The sequence below is a fragment of the Heterodontus francisci genome, chromosome 33 (genome assembly GCF_036365525.1).
Source record: "Heterodontus francisci isolate sHetFra1 chromosome 33, sHetFra1.hap1, whole genome shotgun sequence".
NCBI lineage: Eukaryota > Metazoa > Chordata > Chondrichthyes > Heterodontiformes > Heterodontidae > Heterodontus > Heterodontus francisci.
Genome location: NC_090403.1, coordinates 16,841,031 through 16,859,711, shown reverse-complemented (window position 1 = coordinate 16,859,711; position 18,681 = coordinate 16,841,031). Strand labels below are relative to the sequence as shown.

The 18,681-nt window shown below is 52.4% G+C and overlaps 1 protein-coding gene across 1 annotated transcript in view; it reads right to left on the bottom strand.

Moving 5' to 3' along the window:
• The window catches only part of kcnh6a (potassium voltage-gated channel, subfamily H (eag-related), member 6a), a 262,695-nt gene that overhangs the window by 33,754 nt on the left and 210,260 nt on the right, over nucleotides 1-18,681 (bottom strand). Inside the window, exons 7-8 of the mRNA XM_068012928.1 lie at nucleotides 7,072-7,471; nucleotides 4,059-4,258 (exon numbers count right to left, since the gene is read on the bottom strand). Coding sequence (XP_067869029.1) covers nucleotides 4,059-4,258; nucleotides 7,072-7,471 — 600 coding nt within the window. The remainder of the gene's footprint in view (nucleotides 1-4,058; nucleotides 4,259-7,071; nucleotides 7,472-18,681) is intronic.

The window sequence follows — 18,681 nt, the reverse complement described above, 5'->3', positions numbered from 1 at the left end:
GATGGGCCGAAGGGCCTGTTTCTGTGCTGTATAACTCTATGAGTCTATGACTCTATGTGCCAGCAGCAAACCCACTCGAAAAGAACTGACTGGATTTGCACAGAGGAAATCTCATGCTACCCTTCACAGCCCCTCCCCCCACCCCAGCCTGGTCAGTGAGCCTCGGTACATACAGGCCGTTCCATACGTCTAACAAGCTGTCCAGTGAGAAGCCTGCCAGCCCATAACCGAAGCTGCTCATTTTGATTAGACAGGAGATCGAGTACCCACAGCTTCAGTGAAAGGGCTTTTTTCACTTTAGTCTTCCACAATTAGTAGCACATTCTGTTTGAAGCTAGAAAGTTAATTAAGAGCCTCCCTGAGTGTCAGTGAGCTGCTCTGTCTGTCAGCCCAATCACCAGCCATTTACATAAAGCTGCCCTGTGACAGGAGTTGAGTCCTTACAACCCAGGCTGGATTTTGTGCTGGAGGCGGGGCTCCCGGCGCTGGGCCAAAAAGGCGGAGGGAACCCCACTTCTGCCTTTCTCCACCATCCACCCCGGGGAGCAAAAGTTTTCCTGGTTGGGGGTGGGGGGGGGGTCCTCCATGGGCCACAAATTACCCATGGAAGAGGGACCCACCATCAAGCCCGCAGGGAGAGCTCCTCGATTTACAAGGCGTCCTCCCCGCACGACGGAGGGGCCCCCAGCGGTACCAGCAATGGCGGGATGAGGCCCTTAATTGACTCTTTATAGGCCACTTAAGGGCCTCAATTTGCCTCTCAGCGGGAAGGCTGTCGTCGGCCTATCCTGGCAGCGGGAAGACTGTCGTCGGCCTATCCTGGCAGCGGGAAGATTGCTGGGTGAGGGGGAGGTGGCTGGCCCTCCGCCCTGCTGCTCCCCCCAGCCACCCATCGTGATTCTCCATGCCTCCTGTCTCCGATCCTGCCTCAGGGGGGCTCATAAAATCCCGGCCCCTGTGTGGAATGGAATCTGTGCACAACAGCAACCCTCACTCCTCTGCCAGCCTTGGTGACCCTCCATCCACTGGAAGTCTCAGTAACCCTCCGTCCACTGGAAGTCTCAGCGACCCTCCCTCCGCTGGCAGTCTCAGCGGCCCTCCCTCCGCTGGCAGTCTCAGCGGCCCTCCGTCCACTGGCAGTCTCAGCGGCCCTCCGTCCACTGGCAGTCTCAGCGACCCTCCGTCCACTGGCAGCCACAGCGACCCTCCGTCCACTGGCAGTCTCAGCGACCCTCCGTCCACTGGCAGTCTCAGCAACCCTCCATCCACTGGCAGTCTCAGTGACGCTCCGTCCACTGGAAGTCTCAGTGATGTTCCGTCCACTGGCAGTCTCAGTGCTGCTCCATCCACTGGCAGTCTCAGCGACCCTCCGTCCACTGGCAGTCTCAGCGACCCTCCGTCCACTGGCAGTCTCAGCGACCCTCCGTCCACTGGAAGACTCATTGACGCGCCGTCCACTGGAAGTCTCAGTGATGCTCCATCCACTGGCAGTCTCAGCGACCCTCCGTCCACTGGCAGTCTCAGTGACGCTCCGTCCACTGGAAGTCTCAGTGACGCTCCGTCCACTGGCAGTCTCAGTGATGTTCCGTCCACTGGCAGTCTCAGTGATGTTCCGTCCACTGGCAGTCTCAGTGATGCTCTGTCCACTGGCAGTCTCAGTGATGCTCTGTCCACTGGCAGTCTCAGTGACGCTCCGTCCACTGGAAGTCTCTGTGACGCTCCGTCCACTGGAAGTCTCAGTGATGCTCCGTCCACTGGCAGTCTCTGTGATGCTCCGTCCACTGGCAGTCTCTGTGACTCCTCCACCAGTATTGCTTCAACCGGAAACATTCATTGGCCTCCAAATGTCAATTTCAACTCGTCCTCTCGCAGGAAAATACCGTTTGTGTAAATCGTGAGCTTGCATGCAGCATAAACCCCAAATCTACACGACATTGCTCGGCTGACTTTAAACAGGCATCTTTTTCCATCCCTCCCTTAATTATAAATCAACGTGTTGACAATGAGCCTAATATAGGATATTAGGACAGATGATTAAAAATTTGGTCAAAGAGGTAGGTTTGAATGAGCGATTTAACGACGGAAGATAGAGATAGAGAGTCGGAGGAATTTAGGGAGGGAATTCCGGAGCTTAGGGCCAAGGCAGCTGAAGGCACAACTGTTAATGGTGGAGCGATTAAAACTGGAAATGCACAAGAGGTCAGGATTAGAGAAGCGTAGATATTTTGGAGAGTTGTGGGGATGGAAGAGATTACAGAAATAGGGATTAATGAAGCCATGGAGGGGTTTGAAAAAAAAGGATGAGAATTTTAAAATCAAATATCTGTACTAATGCTTTGTCTTTCAACACACCATTAAAATATTGTTTGCCTTTTGCTCCACGACCTTCTGGTCAGCTATTTTGTGACCCTGTCCTATTTACACCTTCTCCTTTGTTATCTCTTGCTTCACCCCCGCTTTACTTGCTTATAACCTTTTACATTTCTAATATCTGCCAGTTCTGAAGAAGGGTCACTGACTTGAAACGTTAACTCTGCTTCTCTCTCCACAGATGCTGCGAGACTTGCTGAGTATTTCCAGCATTTCTTGTTTTTATTATGAGCACAGGGGTGATGCATGAATGGGACTTGTTAGTACACAAACAGTAGAGTTTTGAATGACCTCAAGTTCACAGAGAGTAGAAGGTGGGAGACCAGCCAGGAGTGCATTGGAATAGTCAAGTCCAAAGGGAATAAAGGCATGAATGAGGGTTTCAGCAGCAGATGTGTTGAGGCAGGGGCAAAGTCGGGCGATGATATGGAGGTTGAAATAGGTGGTCTTAGTGATGGTGCAGCTATGAGGTCGGAAGTTCATTTTGGGGTCAAATGTGACACCAAGGTTGCGAACAGTTTGGTTCAGCCTCAGACAGTTGCCAGGGAGAGGAATGGAGTCAGCAGCTAGGGAATAGAGTTTGTGGTGGGGACTGAAGACAATGAGTTCAGTACTCCCAATATTTAATAGGAGGAAATTTCTGCTCATCCAGTACTGGATGTTGGAGAAGCAGTCTGATAACTTAGCAAGAGTGGAGGAGTCGACAGAGGTGGTGGTGAGGTAGATCTGGGTGTTGTCAGTGTACACGTGGAGCCTGTTTTCAGATGGTGTCTCTGAGGGGCAGCATGTAGATGAGAAATAGGAGGGGCCAAAAATAGATTCTTGGGGGACGCAAGAGATCTAACAGTGTGGAAGCAGGAAGAGAAGCCATTGTAGGAGATTCTCTGGCTATGACAGGATTGATAGATAAGGAGGCAAGTACAGTCCTGCCCAGCTGGATGACGGTGGAGAGGCATTGGAGGAGGATTGGTGTGGTGAATCGCATCAAAGGCTGCAGACAGGTCAAGAAGGACAAGGAGGGATTGTTTACCATTGTCACAGTCTCATAGAATGTCATTTGTTACTTTGAGAAGAACTGTTTCAGTACGGTGGAAGGGGTGGAAACCTGGTTGGAGGGATTCAAACATGGAGTTCTGGGAAAGATAGGCATGGATTTGGAAGGCGACAACTGGTTCAAGGACTTTGGAGAGGAAAGGGAGGTCGGACGGCAGTTTGCAAGGACAGTGGGGTTGAGGTTTTTTAAGGAGTGAGGCAAGGCAATAACGGCAGATTCGAAGCAGAGAGGGACAACAGCTGAAAAGAGAACTGTTAACAGTATCGGCTAACATGGGGACCAGGAGGGGAAGATGGATAGTCAGCAGGTTAGCGGAAATAGGGGTCAGGGAGCAGGAGGCGGGTTTCATGGACCAGATGAACTCAGGGGAGAGGGCAAGATGCGAGTTCAGGGCTAGGGCAGGGGGATCTTTAGAGGCAATGGGTGAACGGGACTTGGTGTGAGTTAGAACATGGGCAGCCTGGAATTGGGGGAGCCTGAAGAAGTGCATTGACCTTTTTTCCCATGAGCAAATGACATCTGTTGAGTACCAAATCTCCTGTCAACTCTTTGCTGGTCGCCCATCCATGTGCTTGTGCCCTTGTGCCCCGTGCGTGGCTCTGGGTCTATGGACCGCAGGCTGTTCGGTACTCACAGCGTTCATGTCAATCCCATTGGTGTAGGACCAGGCGTGCTGGAAATATTCCTCCAGTCTCTGCCGCAGCGGGTTGGGAATCTGATGGAAGCGGATGAATTCTTTCACTCGGAGCATCTGTGTGTGGTAGCGGGCGGTGCCGGAGTAGAGTCTCTGGATGATCGCGGAGACATTCCCAAAAATACTGGCGTACATCAGAGCTGAGGGGGGGGGGGTAGTTCAAAGGTCAAACAAAAATACAACCAAAGGACACAATGAATCAACTCTCTTTTATCAACTGAGGCCCAACTGTCTACAATATAGTGAGGTGGTCATCACAGAACAGCTGTTAAACCTGGACTGGGGTAGAGGATGAACAAGATAGGGGTAGGATAGAATGAGGCAGTGGGATGAGGTAGGATAATGGTAGGGTACATAAACTACATGGGTTGCATTAAAGGTGGGACAGGGGATGGAGTGTGCAGGTGGATAATGGCAGAATAAGAGTAGAGAAGGATAGCCTGGGGCAAGGGGTGGGGCAGGCTATCATCTAGGTAAGGGTGGGGTACAGAGGAGAGGGAGGTTTGCACCAGGGTAGGGGTGGGATCAGTGCTTGAATTGCAAGGCTTCCTGTTGATGAAAATTCATCATGTCATGAACTAGACTGTAGTGGCTCAGTTTTCTTTTTATGGGCAGAGTATCAGAGCGAGGAATGGGACTTGCCAATTCCTACCTCCACCCCAGCCTTGACCAATTTCTCTGGGTTGGATGTTAGGGGAGACGATGGTGTAATGGTAATGTCACTAGACTAGTAATCTAGAGGCCCAGGCTAATGCCCTGGGGACATGGGTTCAAATCCTATCACAGCAGCTGGTGGAATTTAAATTCAATTAATCAACGAAAATGGGAATTCAAAGGCTGTCTCAGTAATGGTGCCATGAAACTATCATCAATTGTAAAAACCCATCTGGTTCACCAATGCCCTTTAGGGAAGGAAATCTACATATGACTGCAGACCCACAGCAATGTGGTTGACTCTTAACTGCCCTCTGAAATGGCCTAGCAAGCCATTTGGTTGTCAAGGGCAATTAGGGATGGGCAATAAATACTGGCCTTGCCAGTAATGCCCACATCCCATGAAAGAATTAAAAAAAAAACCCATAGTGGGCATCCCCAAGGGAAATGCTCACAAAAGGTGGGAGAGTCTTTAAAGAGGCACAAGAGCTTGGAAGGCGACGGGAATTGCAGCCTTGCAGGCCTCCGTTATAACACAGGCAACTGGGAAGGAGGGAAATGCACATGGAACCTGGCTCCATGGCCCCCTGCCATTTGCAGGCAGTGAGTGGAGAGGGGGTGATCATTGATGAGCTTGGTGTGACAGGGGGAGGGGTGTTGGGGGGAAATTCAGGTGATGCGGTCAATGTTGATAAGATTCACATCCCAAATCTTTCATTATTGTCTACTGCTCTCTCACCAGATTCTGGGCAGGATCACGGAGCAGAATTCAGTCCTTACTGTCTAGCTTAGTAATTTGCATACATCTTACTCAAAAGTGGGACTGTCCAGGTTAAACCCAGGGTCCACAGCACTGCGATTTCTCTGCTGTGTTGGAAGGCCTTCAATGAATTACTTTACTGCTGTGATGATGTTAAAGACCATGATACAATCGTGGGAGTCTTTTGTCAAATAAGGGCAAAACCACCAACAGGTCACAAACTATTATTCAGCAACTGATGGACTGATGCCTACAAATAACTCATCCAATGCCCCCAGGCACTTTAAACCCTGTGCATCACAGATACAGAGTAAAGCTCCCTTTACACTGTCCCATCAAACATTCCTAGGGCAGGACCTCCATCTAACCTGTACTGTACCTGCCCTGGGAGTGTTTGATGGGACAGTGTAGCGGGCGCTTTACTCTGTATCTAACCTGTGCTGTACCTGCCTGGGAGTATTTGATGGGACAGTGTAAAGGGATCTTTACTCTGAATGGCCTCCTTCTGCACTGTAACAGTTCTGTGATTCTGTATCTCACCCATCTTTTTCTCTTTTTTTCCCTAGTAAATACTGGACGAGTGGAAGAGGTTTGCCAATTGGAGCTGGTGATTAATGGTTTCAGTCTCTAACTTCATTAGCAAATGCATTTACTGTGATTTGGATAAATTTGAAGTGTTTTGTAATGTTCCTATGCAATTGTGTCAAGGATTAACTTTAAATGGATTGAAGTGGTGAATGACAATTGCGCACTAAGTCCAGTTCTGCATACTTTATGTGCCGCGATTGCCAGTTGGACCTAAAATTACTACAACTGCTGTTTGGATTTGAAGCAATTCTAGAATACAGGTGTTATCACTGTGAACAATAAACACTAATCACCTTGTCCAATTCCATTTCAATCACTTTCCCCCTTCCCTGCCTCCAACTACAATTCATTTTTGTTGCAGGATTTTAACTTTGTGTAAAACACAATGTAGATTTCAAAAGAGGACCATCCATTTTCTAACTGCTATGATTTTTTTTTGGTTCTGTTTTCGCCAGTAATAGTTCAATGGTTCTTGCAGAGAGAGTGTGACCAGGGTTTAGCAAACACACATCTGTATTTTGGATCTTATGTTACTCATGTTTGATGGGACAGCGTAGAGGGAGCTTTACTCTGTATCTAACCCCGTGCTGTACCTGTCCTGGGAGTGTATGATGGGGACAGTGTAGCGGGAGCTTTACTCTGTATCTAAACCCGTGCTGTACCTGTCCTGGGAGTGTTTGATGGGGACAGTGTAGCGGGAGCTTTACTCTGTATCTCACCCCATGTTGTACCTGGCCTGGGAGTGTTTGATGGGGACAGTGTAGCGGGAGCTTTACTCTGTATCTCACCCCATGTTGTACCTGTCCTGGGAGTGTTTGATGGGGACAGTGTAGCGGGAGCTTTACTCTGTATCTCACCCCATGTTGTACCTGGCCTGGGAGTGTTTGATGGGACAGTGTAAAAAGTGACATCCTTCACCTCAGGCACCAAATGAAAAGCCAACACACTTACAGCCAATCAACATGACACAGATGGAGAAGATCTTCTCAGAATTGGTGTTGGGAGAAACATTCCCAAATCCGACACTGGTCAGGCTGCTGAAGGTGAAATAGAGAGCCGTCACATACTTGTCCTTAATGGACGGTCCGGATGAGGAATCACTGTCATTGTATCGCTTCCCGATTTGATCCCCCAGGTTGTCCAGCCAGCCTATCTTGTGAACCATGTAGAGTCTCTCCACATTGCCAATGGCATACCAGATACAAGCCAGCCAGTGGGCAATGAGGGCAAAGGTGCACATGAGCAAGAAGAGCACTGCGGCCCCATACTCTGAGTAGCGGTCCAGCTTGCGGGCAACCCGGACCAGCCGCAGGAGACGAGCCGTCTTCAGGAGCCCAATTAGAGTCGTAGTCTGGAACAGAAGTGTCGCATTATGTCAGTAACTGTGTCATAGCTGAGGAGAGAGTGACTGCATACATACACATATCTGTTACACACAGAATAAATGAAAGAGAGAGAGGGGACAGAGAGATGAAGAGAGAGCGAGAGTGACAATGTACATAGCATGTACTCGTTGCACCAAGCATTACAAAGAGAGAAAGGGCTAGATGGAGAGCATGAGATAACAGCATAAAATGCACAGAGCAAGTTACAGAAAGAATAACAGCAATGGAAACAAAGTTGCTCAGGTGGTTTATATATAAAATATAGACACCAGAGAGTGAGTTACGAGTTGGAATCTAATCAAGGGGCGCAGGTGGTTTATATATAGAATAACTCAGTGGGTATGGCCACATGGTGGGTCTGTTACTCTACAATGCTCTCCTGGTCAGTCTCCCATCTCCATGGTCATCCAACGCTCTGCTGCCTGTATCCTTACCCACACCAAGTCCTATTCACCCATCACTCTTGTGTTTGCTGACCTACATTGGTGACCAGTCTGACAATGTCTCAATTTTATATTTCTCATCCTTGTACTCAAATCTCTCTATGGCCTCACCCCATAACTATGTTTTTAACCTCCTCCAGTCCTGCAACTCTCTGAGAACTCTGCACTCCTCCAATTCTGGCCTCTCGTGCATTTCCGATTTTAATCACTCCACCAGGGTGGTACAATGGCGCGGTGGTTAGCACCGCAGCCTCACAGCTCCAGCAACCTTGGTTCAGTTCTGGGCACTGCCTGTGTGGGGTTTGCAAGTTCACCCTGTGACTGTGTGGGTTTCTGCTGGGTGCTCTGGTTTCCTCCCACCACCAAAGACTTGCAGGTTGATAGGTAAATTGGTCATTGTAAATTGCCCCTAGTGTAGGTAGGTGGTAGGGAATATGGTTTTAATGTAGGAGGGATGTGGTAGGGAATATGGGATTAACGTAGGATTAGTATAAAATGGGTGGTTGATGGTTGGCACAGACTCGGTGGGCTAAAGGGCCTGTTTCAGTGCTGTATCTCTCTATGACTGTGACTGTACCTTCAGCTACCAGAGCCCTAAATTCTGGAATTCCTTCCCTAAAGCTCTCCACTTTTCTATCCCTCATATTCATAAAAGAATAACTTGCTCCTTAAAACCTACCTCCTTGCGTAAGCTTTTGGTTACCTGTCCTAATATCTCTTAATGTGGCTCAGTGTTACAGTTTGCCTGATTATGCTCCTGTGAAATACAGCATGGCTACCCGACCCAAAACAATCCGGGCCTGATGACGAGTTGGGTTCGGGTAGCATTTCCGGGTCCGGCTTTCGGGCTCGGGTTGGGTCGGGTCGGGTCAGACACAGTGACAGTCCAGGACGTCAAGGTGGGAAATGTGCATTTGGACTCCGCCCTAGTCTGCAGTGAGCGATTCCATCCAAGGTAGATCACAACCTCTTTAATATAACGAACTTCATTCTGGTGGTCGGGTTGGGCGCGGGAAAAAATCAAAAGACTCGGGCCGGGTCGGACCGGGCTTGGGTCGGATGTGGTTCTGTCAGGCTCGGATCGGGCTTCATTTGCAGACCCGAGCAGGCCTCTATTATGAAGTGCCATGGAGTGTTTTACCTTTTCAGAGGTGCGGGATAAATGCAAGTTATTTTTGTTTGTGACACACAACTTCTGTTGAAGTAGCCAAGGAGGTTGTATCAAGCTGCTAGCAAAGACTCTTAAACTGCACCACCAAATTCACAAAGTCCCACCAGCATCTTGTCAGGGCATCTAAGTATGGGCAATAAATGCTGTTTTGGATAGAAATAGCAGTGAGGGGGGAGAGGAATAGCAGTGAGGGGGGAGAGGAATAGCAGTGAGGGGGGAGAGGAATAGCAGTGAGGGGGGAGAGGAATAGCAGTGAGGGGGAGAGGAATAGCAATGAGGGGGAGAGGAATAGCAGTGAGGGGGGAGAGGAATAGCAATGAGGGGGAGAGGAATAGCAATGAGGGGGAGAGGAATAGCAGTGAAGGGGGAGAGGAATAGCAGTGAAGGGGGAGAGGAATAGCAGTGGGGGGAGAGGAATAGCAATGAGGGGGGGAGGAATAGCAGTGGGGGGAGAGGAATAGCAATGAGGGGGGGAGGAATAGCAGTGAGGGGGAGAAGAATAGCAGTGAGGGGGGAGAGGAATAGCAATGAGGGGGGAGAGGAATAGCAATGATGGGGGGAGGAATGGCAGTGAGGGGGAGAAGAACAGCAGTGAGGGGGAGAAGAACAGCAGTGAGGGGGGGAGGAATAGCAATGAGGATGAGAGGAATAGCAATGAGGGGGGGAGGAATAGCAATGAGGGGGAGAGGAATAGCAGTGAGGGGGGAGAGGAATAGCAATGAGGGGGAGAGGAATAGCAGTGAGGGGGGAGAGGAATAGCAATGAGGGGGAGAGGAATAGCAATGAGGGGGGGAGGAATAGCAATGAGGGGGAGAGGAATAGCAGTGAGGGGGGAGAGGAATAGCAATGAGGGGGAGAGGAATAGCAATGAGGGGGAGAGGAATAGCAGTGAAGGGGGAGAGGAATAGCAGTGGGGGGAGAGGAATAGCAATGAGGGGGAGAGGAATAGCAGTGAAGGGGGAGAGGAATAGCAGTGATGGGGAGAGGAATGGCAGTGAGGGTGAGAGCAATAGCAATGAGGGGGGAGAGGAATAGCAATGAGGGGGAGAGGAATAGCAGTGAGGGGGGAGAGGAATAGCAGTGATGGGGAGAGGAATAGCAGTGATGGGGAGAGGAATGGCAGTGAGGGGGAGAAGAATAGCAGTGAGGGGGGAGAGGAATAGCAGTGAGGATGAGAGGAATAGCAGTGAGGGGGAAAAGAATAGCAATGAGGGGGGGAGGAATAGCAGTGAGGGGGAGAAGAATAGCAATGAGGGGGGAGGAATGGCAGTGAGGGGGGAGAGGAATAGCAGTGAGGGGGGAGGAATGGCAGTGAGGGGGGAGAGGAATAGCAGTTAGGGGGAGAGGAATAGCAGTGAGGGGGAGAAGAATAGCAATGAGGGGGGAGAGGAATAGCAGTGAGGGGGGAGAGGAATAGCAGTGAGGGGGAGAAGAATAGCAATGAGGGGGGAGGAATGGCAGTGAGGGGGGAGAGGAATAGCAGTGAGGGGGAGAAGAATAGCAATGAGGGGGGAGGAATGGCAGTGAGGGGGGAGAGGAATAGCAATGAGGGGGGAGAGGAATAGCAGTGAGGGGGGAGAGGAGTAGCAATGAGGACGAGAGGAATAGCAGTTAGGGGGAGAGGAATAGCAGTGAGGGGGAGAAGAATAGCAATGAGGGGGGAGAGGAATAGCAATGAGGGGGGAGAGGAATAGCAGTGAGGGGGGAGAGGAATAGCAGTGAGGGGGAAGAGGAGTAGCAATGAGGACGAGAGGAATAGCAGTGAGGGGGAGAAGAATAGCAATGAGGGGGGAGAGGAATAGCAGTGAGGGGGAGAAGAATAGCAATGAGGGGGGAGAGGAATAGCAGTGAGGGGGGAGAGGAGTAGCAATGAGGACGAGAGGAATAGCAGTGAGGGGGAGAAGAATAGCAATGAGGGGGGAGAGGAATAGCAATGAGGGGGGAGAGGAATAGCAGTGAGGGGGGAGAAGAACAGCAATGAGGGGGAGAGGAATAGCAGTAAGGGGGAGAAGAACAGCAGTGAGGGGGGGAGGAATAGCAGTGAGGGGGAGAAGAACAGCAATGAGGGGGAGAGGAATAGCAGTGAGGGGGAGAAGAATAGCAGTGAGGGGGGAGAGGAATAGCAATGAGGGGGGGAGGAATGGCAGTGAGGGGGAGAAGAATAGCAGTGAGGGGGGAGAGGAATAGCAGTGAGGGGGAGAGGAATAGCAATGAGGGGGGGAGGAATTGCAGTGAGGGGGGAGAGGAATAGCAATGAGGGGGGGAGGAATAGCAATGAGGGGGGGAGGAATTGCAGTGAGGGGGGAGAGGAATAGCAATGAGGGGGGGAGGAATAGCAGTGAGGGGGAGAAGAATAGCAGTGAGGGGGGGAGGAATAGCAATGAGGATGAGAGGAATAGCAGTGAGGGGGAGAGGAATAGCAATGAGGGGGGGAGGAATAGCAGTGAGGGGGGAGAGGAATGGCAATGAGGGGGGGAGGAATAGCAGTGAGGGGGGGAGGAATAGCAATGAGGGGGGGAGGAATAGCAGTGAGGGGGAGAGGAATAGCAATGAGGGGGGGAGGAATGGCAGTGAGGGGGAGAGCAATAGCAATGAGGGGGGAGAGGAATAGCAGTGAGGGGGAGAGCAATAGCAATGAGGGGGGAGAGGAATAGCAATGAGGGGGAGAGGAATAGCAGTGAGGGGGGAGAGGAATAGCAGTGAGGGGGAGAAGAATAGCAGTGAAGGGGGGAGAGGAATAGCAGTGAGGGGGAGAAGAATAGCAGTGAGGGGGGAGAGGAATAGCAGTGAGGATGAGAGGAATAGCAGTGAGGGGGAAAAGAATAGCAATGAGGGGGGGAGGAATAGCAGTGAGGGGGAGAAGAATAGCAATGAGGGGGGAGGAATGGCAGTGAGGGGGGAGAGGAATAGCAGTGAGGGGGGAGGAATGGCAGTAAGGGGGGAGAGGAATAGCAGTGAGGGGGGAGAGGAATAGCAGTGAGGGGGGAGGAATGGCAGTAAGGGGGGAGAGGAATAGCAGTGAGGGGGAGAGGAATAGCAATGAGGGGGGGAGGAATGGCAGTGAGGGGGGAGAGGAATAGCAGTGAGGGGGAGAAGAATAGCAATGAGGGGGGAGGAATGGCAGTGAGGGGGGAGAGGAATAGCAGTTAGGGGGAGAGGAATAGCAATGAGGGGGGGAGGAATGGCAGTGAGGGGGGAGAGGAATAGCAGTGAGGGGGAGAAGAATAGCAATGAGGGGGGAGAGGAATAGCAGTGAGGGGGGAGAGGAATAGCAGTGAGGGGGGAGAGGAGTAGCAATGAGGACGAGAGGAATAGCAGTGAGGGGGAGAAGAATAGCAATGAGGGGGGAGAGGAATAGCAATGAGGGGGGAGAGGAATAGCAATGAGGGGGGAGAGGAATAGCAGTGAGGGGGAGAGGAATAGCAATGAGGGGGGAGAGGAATAGCAGTGAGGGGGAGAAGAATAGCAATGAGGGGGGTAGGAATGGCAGTGAGGGGGGAGAGGAATAGCAATGAGGGGGGAGAGGAATAGCAGTGAGGGGGAGAGGAATAGCAATGAGGGGGGAGAGGAATAGCAGTGAGGGGGGAGAGGAATAGCAGTGAGGGGGGAGAGGAATAGCAATGAGGGGGTGAGGAATGGCAGTGAGGGGGAGAGGAATGGCAGTGAGGGGGAGAGGAATGGCAGTGAGGGGGGAGAGGAATAGCAGTGAGGGGGGAGAGGAATAGCAATGAGGGGGGGAGGAATGGCACTGAGGGGGGAGAGGAATAGCAATGAGGGGGGAGAGGAATAGCAGTGAGGGGGGAGAGGAATAGCATTGAGGGGGAGAAGAGTAGCAATGAGGGGGGGAGGAGTAGCAATGAGGGGGGAGGAATAGCAGTGAGGGGGAGAAGAATAGTAGTGAGGGGGAGAGGAATAGCAATGAGGGGGAGAGAAATAGCAATGAGGGGGGGGGAGGAATATCAATGGGGGGGGGAGGAATAGCAATGAGGGGGAGAGGAATAGCAATGAGGGGGAGAGGAATAGTAATGAGGGGGAGAGGAATAGTAGAGAGGGGGAAGAGGAATAGCAATGAGGGGGAGAGGAATGGCAGTGAAGGGGGGAGAGGAATAGCAGTGAGGGGGAGAGGAATAGCAATGAGGGGGGGAGGAATGGCAGTGAGGGGGGAGAGGAATAGCAGTGTGGGGGGAGAGGAATAGCAATGAGGGGGGAGAGGAATAGCAATGAGGGGGGAGAGGAATAGCAGTGAGGGGGAGAGGAATAGCAATGAGGGGGGAGAGGAATAGCAGTGAGGGGGAGAAGAATAGCAATGAGGGGGGTAGGAATGGCAGTGAGGGGGGAGAGGAATAGCAGTGAGTGGGGAGAGGAATAGCAATGAGGGGGTGAGGAATAGCAATGAGGGGGTGAGGAATGGCAGTGAGGGGGGGAGGAATGGCAGTGAGGGGGAGAGGAATAGCAATGAGGGGGGGAGGAATGGCAGTGAGGAGGAGAGGAATAGCAGTGAGGGGGGAGAGGAATAGCAGTGAGGGGGAGAAGAATAGCAATGAGGGGGGGAGGAGTAGCAATGAGGGGGAGAGGAGTAGCAATGAGGGTGAGAGGAATAGCAATGAGGGGGAGAGGAATAGCAATGAGGGGGGGAGGAATAGCAATGAGGGGGAGAGAAATAGCAATGAGGGGGAGAGGAATAGCAGTGAGGGGGAGAGGAATAGCAGTGAGTGGGGGGGGAGGAATATCAATGAGGGGGGGAGGTATATCAATGAGGGGGGGAGGAATATCAATGAGGGGGAGAAGAATAGCAATGAGGGGGAGAGGAATAGCAATGAGGGGGAGGGGGAGAGGAATAGTAATGAGGGGGAGAGGAATAGCAATGAGGGGGGGAGGAATAGCAATGAGGGGGGGAGGAATAGCAATGAGGGGGGGAGGAATAGCAGTGAGGGGGGAGAGGAATAGCAGTGAGGGGGAGAGGAATAGAAGTGAGGGGGAGATGAATAGCAGTGAGGGGGAGAGGAATAGCAGTGAGGGGGAGAGAAAAAGCAATGTGGGGGAGAGGAATAGTAATGAGGGGGAGGGGAATAGCCATGAGGGGGAGAGGAATAGCAATGAGGGGGAGAGGAATGGCAGTGAAGGGGGGAGAGGAATAGCAATGAGGGGGGAGAGGAATAGCAGTGAGGGGGAGAAGAATAGCAATGAGGGGGGTAGGAATGGCAGTGAGGGGGGAGAGGAATAGCAATGAGTGGGGAGAGGAATAGCAGTGAGGGGGGAGAGGAATAGCAGTGAGGGGGAGAGGAATAGCAATGAGGGGGGAGAGGAATAGCAGTGAGGGGGGAGAGGAATAGCAGTGAGGGGTGAGAGGAATAGCAATGAGGGGGTGAGGAATGGCAGTGAGGGGGGGAGGAATGGCAGTGAGGGGGGAGAGGAATAGCAGTGAGGGGGAGAGGAATAGCAGTGAGGGGGAGAGGAATAGCAGTGAGGGGGAGAGGAATAGCAATGAGGGGGAGAGAAATAGCAATGAGGGGGGGAGGAATAGCAATGAGGGGGGGAGGAATAGCAATGAGGGGGAGAGGAATAGAAATGAGGGGGAGGGGGAGAGGAAGAGTAATGAGGGGGAGAGGAAGAGTAATGAGGGGGAGAGGAATAGCAATGAGGGGGAGAGGAATAGCAATGAGGGGGAGAGAAATAGCAATGAGGGGGGGAGGAATAGCAATGACGGGGGGAGGAATAGCAATGAGGGGGGAGAGGAATAGCTGTGAGGGGGAGAAGAATAGCAATGAGGGGGAGAGGAATAGCAATGAGGGGGAGATGAATAGCAATGAGGGGGGGAGGAATGGCAGTGAGGGGGAGAGGAATAGCAATGAGGGGGAGAGGAATAGCAATGAGGGGGGGAGGAATAGCAGTGAGGGGGGAGAGGAATAGCAGTGAGGGGGGAGAGGAATAGCAGTGAGGGGGGAGAGGAATAGCAGTGAGGGGGAGAAGAATAGCAATGAGGGGGGAGAGGAATAGCAGTGAGGATGAGAGGAATAGCAGTGAGGGGGAAAAGAATAGCAATGAGGGGGGGAGGAATAGCAGTGAGGGGGAGAAGAATAGCAATGAGGGGGGAGGAATGGCAGTGAGGGGGGAGAGGAATAGCAGTGAGGGGGGAGGAATGGCAGTAAGGGGGGAGAGGAATAGCAGTGAGGGGGGAGAGGAATAGCAGTGAGGGGGGAGGAATGGCAGTAAGGGGGGAGAGGAATAGCAGTGAGGGGGAGAGGAATAGCAATGAGGGGGGGAGGAATGGCAGTGAGGGGGGAGAGGAATAGCAGTGAGGGGGAGAAGAATAGCAATGAGGGGGGAGGAATGGCAGTGAGGGGGGAGAGGAATAGCAGTTAGGGGGAGAGGAATAGCAATGAGGGGGGGAGGAATGGCAGTGAGGGGGGAGAGGAATAGCAGTGAGGGGGAGAAGAATAGCAATGAGGGGGGAGAGGAATAGCAGTGAGGGGGGAGAGGAATAGCAGTGAGGGGGGAGAGGAGTAGCAATGAGGACGAGAGGAATAGCAGTGAGGGGGAGAAGAATAGCAATGAGGGGGGAGAGGAATAGCAATGAGGGGGGAGAGGAATAGCAATGAGGGGGGAGAGGAATAGCAGTGAGGGGGAGAGGAATAGCAATGAGGGGGGAGAGGAATAGCAGTGAGGGGGAGAAGAATAGCAATGAGGGGGGTAGGAATGGCAGTGAGGGGGGAGAGGAATAGCAATGAGGGGGGAGAGGAATAGCAGTGAGGGGGAGAGGAATAGCAATGAGGGGGGAGAGGAATAGCAGTGAGGGGGGAGAGGAATAGCAGTGAGGGGGGAGAGGAATAGCAATGAGGGGGTGAGGAATGGCAGTGAGGGGGAGAGGAATGGCAGTGAGGGGGAGAGGAATGGCAGTGAGGGGGGAGAGGAATAGCAGTGAGGGGGGAGAGGAATAGCAATGAGGGGGGGAGGAATGGCACTGAGGGGGGAGAGGAATAGCAATGAGGGGGGAGAGGAATAGCAATGAGGGGGGAGAGGAATAGCAGTGAGGGGGGAGAGGAATAGCATTGAGGGGGAGAAGAGTAGCAATGAGGGGGGGAGGAGTAGCAATGAGGGGGGAGGAATAGCAGTGAGGGGGAGAAGAATAGTAGTGAGGGGGAGAGGAATAGCAATGAGGGGGAGAGAAATAGCAATGAGGGGGGGGGAGGAATATCAATGGGGGGGGGAGGAATAGCAATGAGGGGGAGAGGAATAGCAATGAGGGGGAGAGGAATAGTAATGAGGGGGAGAGGAATAGTAGAGAGGGGGAAGAGGAATAGCAATGAGGGGGAGAGGAATGGCAGTGAAGGGGGGAGAGGAATAGCAGTGAGGGGGAGAGGAATAGCAATGAGGGGGGGAGGAATGGCAGTGAGGGGGGAGAGGAATAGCAGTGTGGGGGGAGAGGAATAGCAATGAGGGGGGAGAGGAATAGCAATGAGGGGGGAGAGGAATAGCAGTGAGGGGGAGAGGAATAGCAATGAGGGGGGAGAGGAATAGCAGTGAGGGGGAGAAGAATAGCAATGAGGGGGGTAGGAATGGCAGTGAGGGGGGAGAGGAATAGCAGTGAGGGGGGAGAGGAATAGCAATGAGGGGGTGAGGAATAGCAATGAGGGGGTGAGGAATGGCAGTGAGGGGGGGAGGAATGGCAGTGAGGGGGAGAGGAATAGCAATGAGGGGGGGAGGAATGGCAGTGAGGAGGAGAGGAATAGCAGTGAGGGGGGAGAGGAATAGCAGTGAGGGGGAGAAGAATAGCAATGAGGGGGGGAGGAGTAGCAATGAGGGGGAGAGGAGTAGCAATGAGGGGGAGAGGAGTAGCAATGAGGGTGAGAGGAATAGCAATGAGGGGGAGAGGAATAGCAATGAGGGGGGGAGGAATAGCAATGAGGGGGAGAGAAATAGCAATGAGGGGGAGAGGAATAGCAGTGAGGGGGAGAGGAATAGCAGTGAGTGGGGGGGAGGAATATCAATGAGGGGGGGAGGTATATCAATGAGGGGGGGAGGAATATCAATGAGGGGGAGAAGAATAGCAATGAGGGGGAGAGGAATAGCAATGAGGGGGAGGGGGAGAGGAATAGTAATGAGGGGGAGAGGAATAGCAATGAGGGGGGGAGGAATAGCAATGAGGGGGGGAGGAATAGCAATGAGGGGGGGAGGAATAGCAGTGAGGGGGGAGAGGAATAGCAGTGAGGGGGAGAGGAATAGAAGTGAGGGGGAGATGAATAGCAGTGAGGGGGAGAGGAATAGCAGTGAGGGGGAGAGAAAAAGCAATGTGGGGGAGAGGAATAGTAATGAGGGGGAGGGGAATAGCCATGAGGGGGAGAGGAATAGCAATGAGGGGGAGAGGAATGGCAGTGAAGGGGGGAGAGGAATAGCAATGAGGGGGGAGAGGAATAGCAGTGAGGGGGAGAAGAATAGCAATGAGGGGGGTAGGAATGGCAGTGAGGGGGGAGAGGAATAGCAATGAGTGGGGAGAGGAATAGCAGTGAGGGGGGAGAGGAATAGCAGTGAGGGGGAGAGGAATAGCAATGAGGGGGGAGAGGAATAGCAGTGAGGGGGGAGAGGAATAGCAGTGAGGGGTGAGAGGAATAGCAATGAGGGGGTGAGGAATGGCAGTGAGGGGGGGAGGAATGGCAGTGAGGGGGGAGAGGAATAGCAGTGAGGGGGAGAGGAATAGCAGTGAGGGGGAGAGGAATAGCAGTGAGGGGGAGAGGAATAGCAATGAGGGGGAGAGAAATAGCAATGAGGGGGGGAGGAATAGCAATGAGGGGGGGAGGAATAGCAATGAGGGGGAGAGGAATAGAAATGAGGGGGAGGGGGAGAGGAAGAGTAATGAGGGGGAGAGGAAGAGTAATGAGGGGGAGAGGAATAGCAATGAGGGGGAGAGGAATAGCAATGAGGGGGAGAGAAATAGCAATGAGGGGGGGAGGAATAGCAATGACGGGGGGAGGAATAGCAATGAGGGGGGAGAGGAATAGCTGTGAGGGGGAGAAGAATAGCAATGAGGGGGAGAGGAATAGCAATGAGGGGGAGATGAATAGCAATGAGGGGGGGAGGAATGGCAGTGAGGGGGAGAGGAATAGCAATGAGGGGGAGAGGAATAGCAATGAGGGGGGGAGGAATAGCAGTGAGGGGGGAGAGGAATAGCAGTGAGGGGGGAGAGGAATAGCAGTGAGGGGGGAGAGGAATAGCAGTGAGGGGGAGAAGAATAGCAATGAGGGGGGGAGGAATAGCAATGAGGGGGAGAGAAATAGCAATGAGGGGGAGAGGAATAGCAATGAGGGGGGGAGGAATAGCAATGAGGGGGAGAGGAATAGCAATGAGGGGGAGAGAAATAGCAATGAGGGGGAGAGGAATAGCAATGAGGGGGGGAGGAATAGCAATGAGGGGGAGAGAAATAGCAATGAGGGGGTGGAGGAATATCAATGAGGGGGGGAGGAATAGCAATGAGGGGGGAGGAATAGCAATGAGGGGGAGAAGAATAGCAATGAGGGGGAGAGGAATAGTAATGAAGGGGAGAGGAATAGCAATGAGGGGGAGGGGG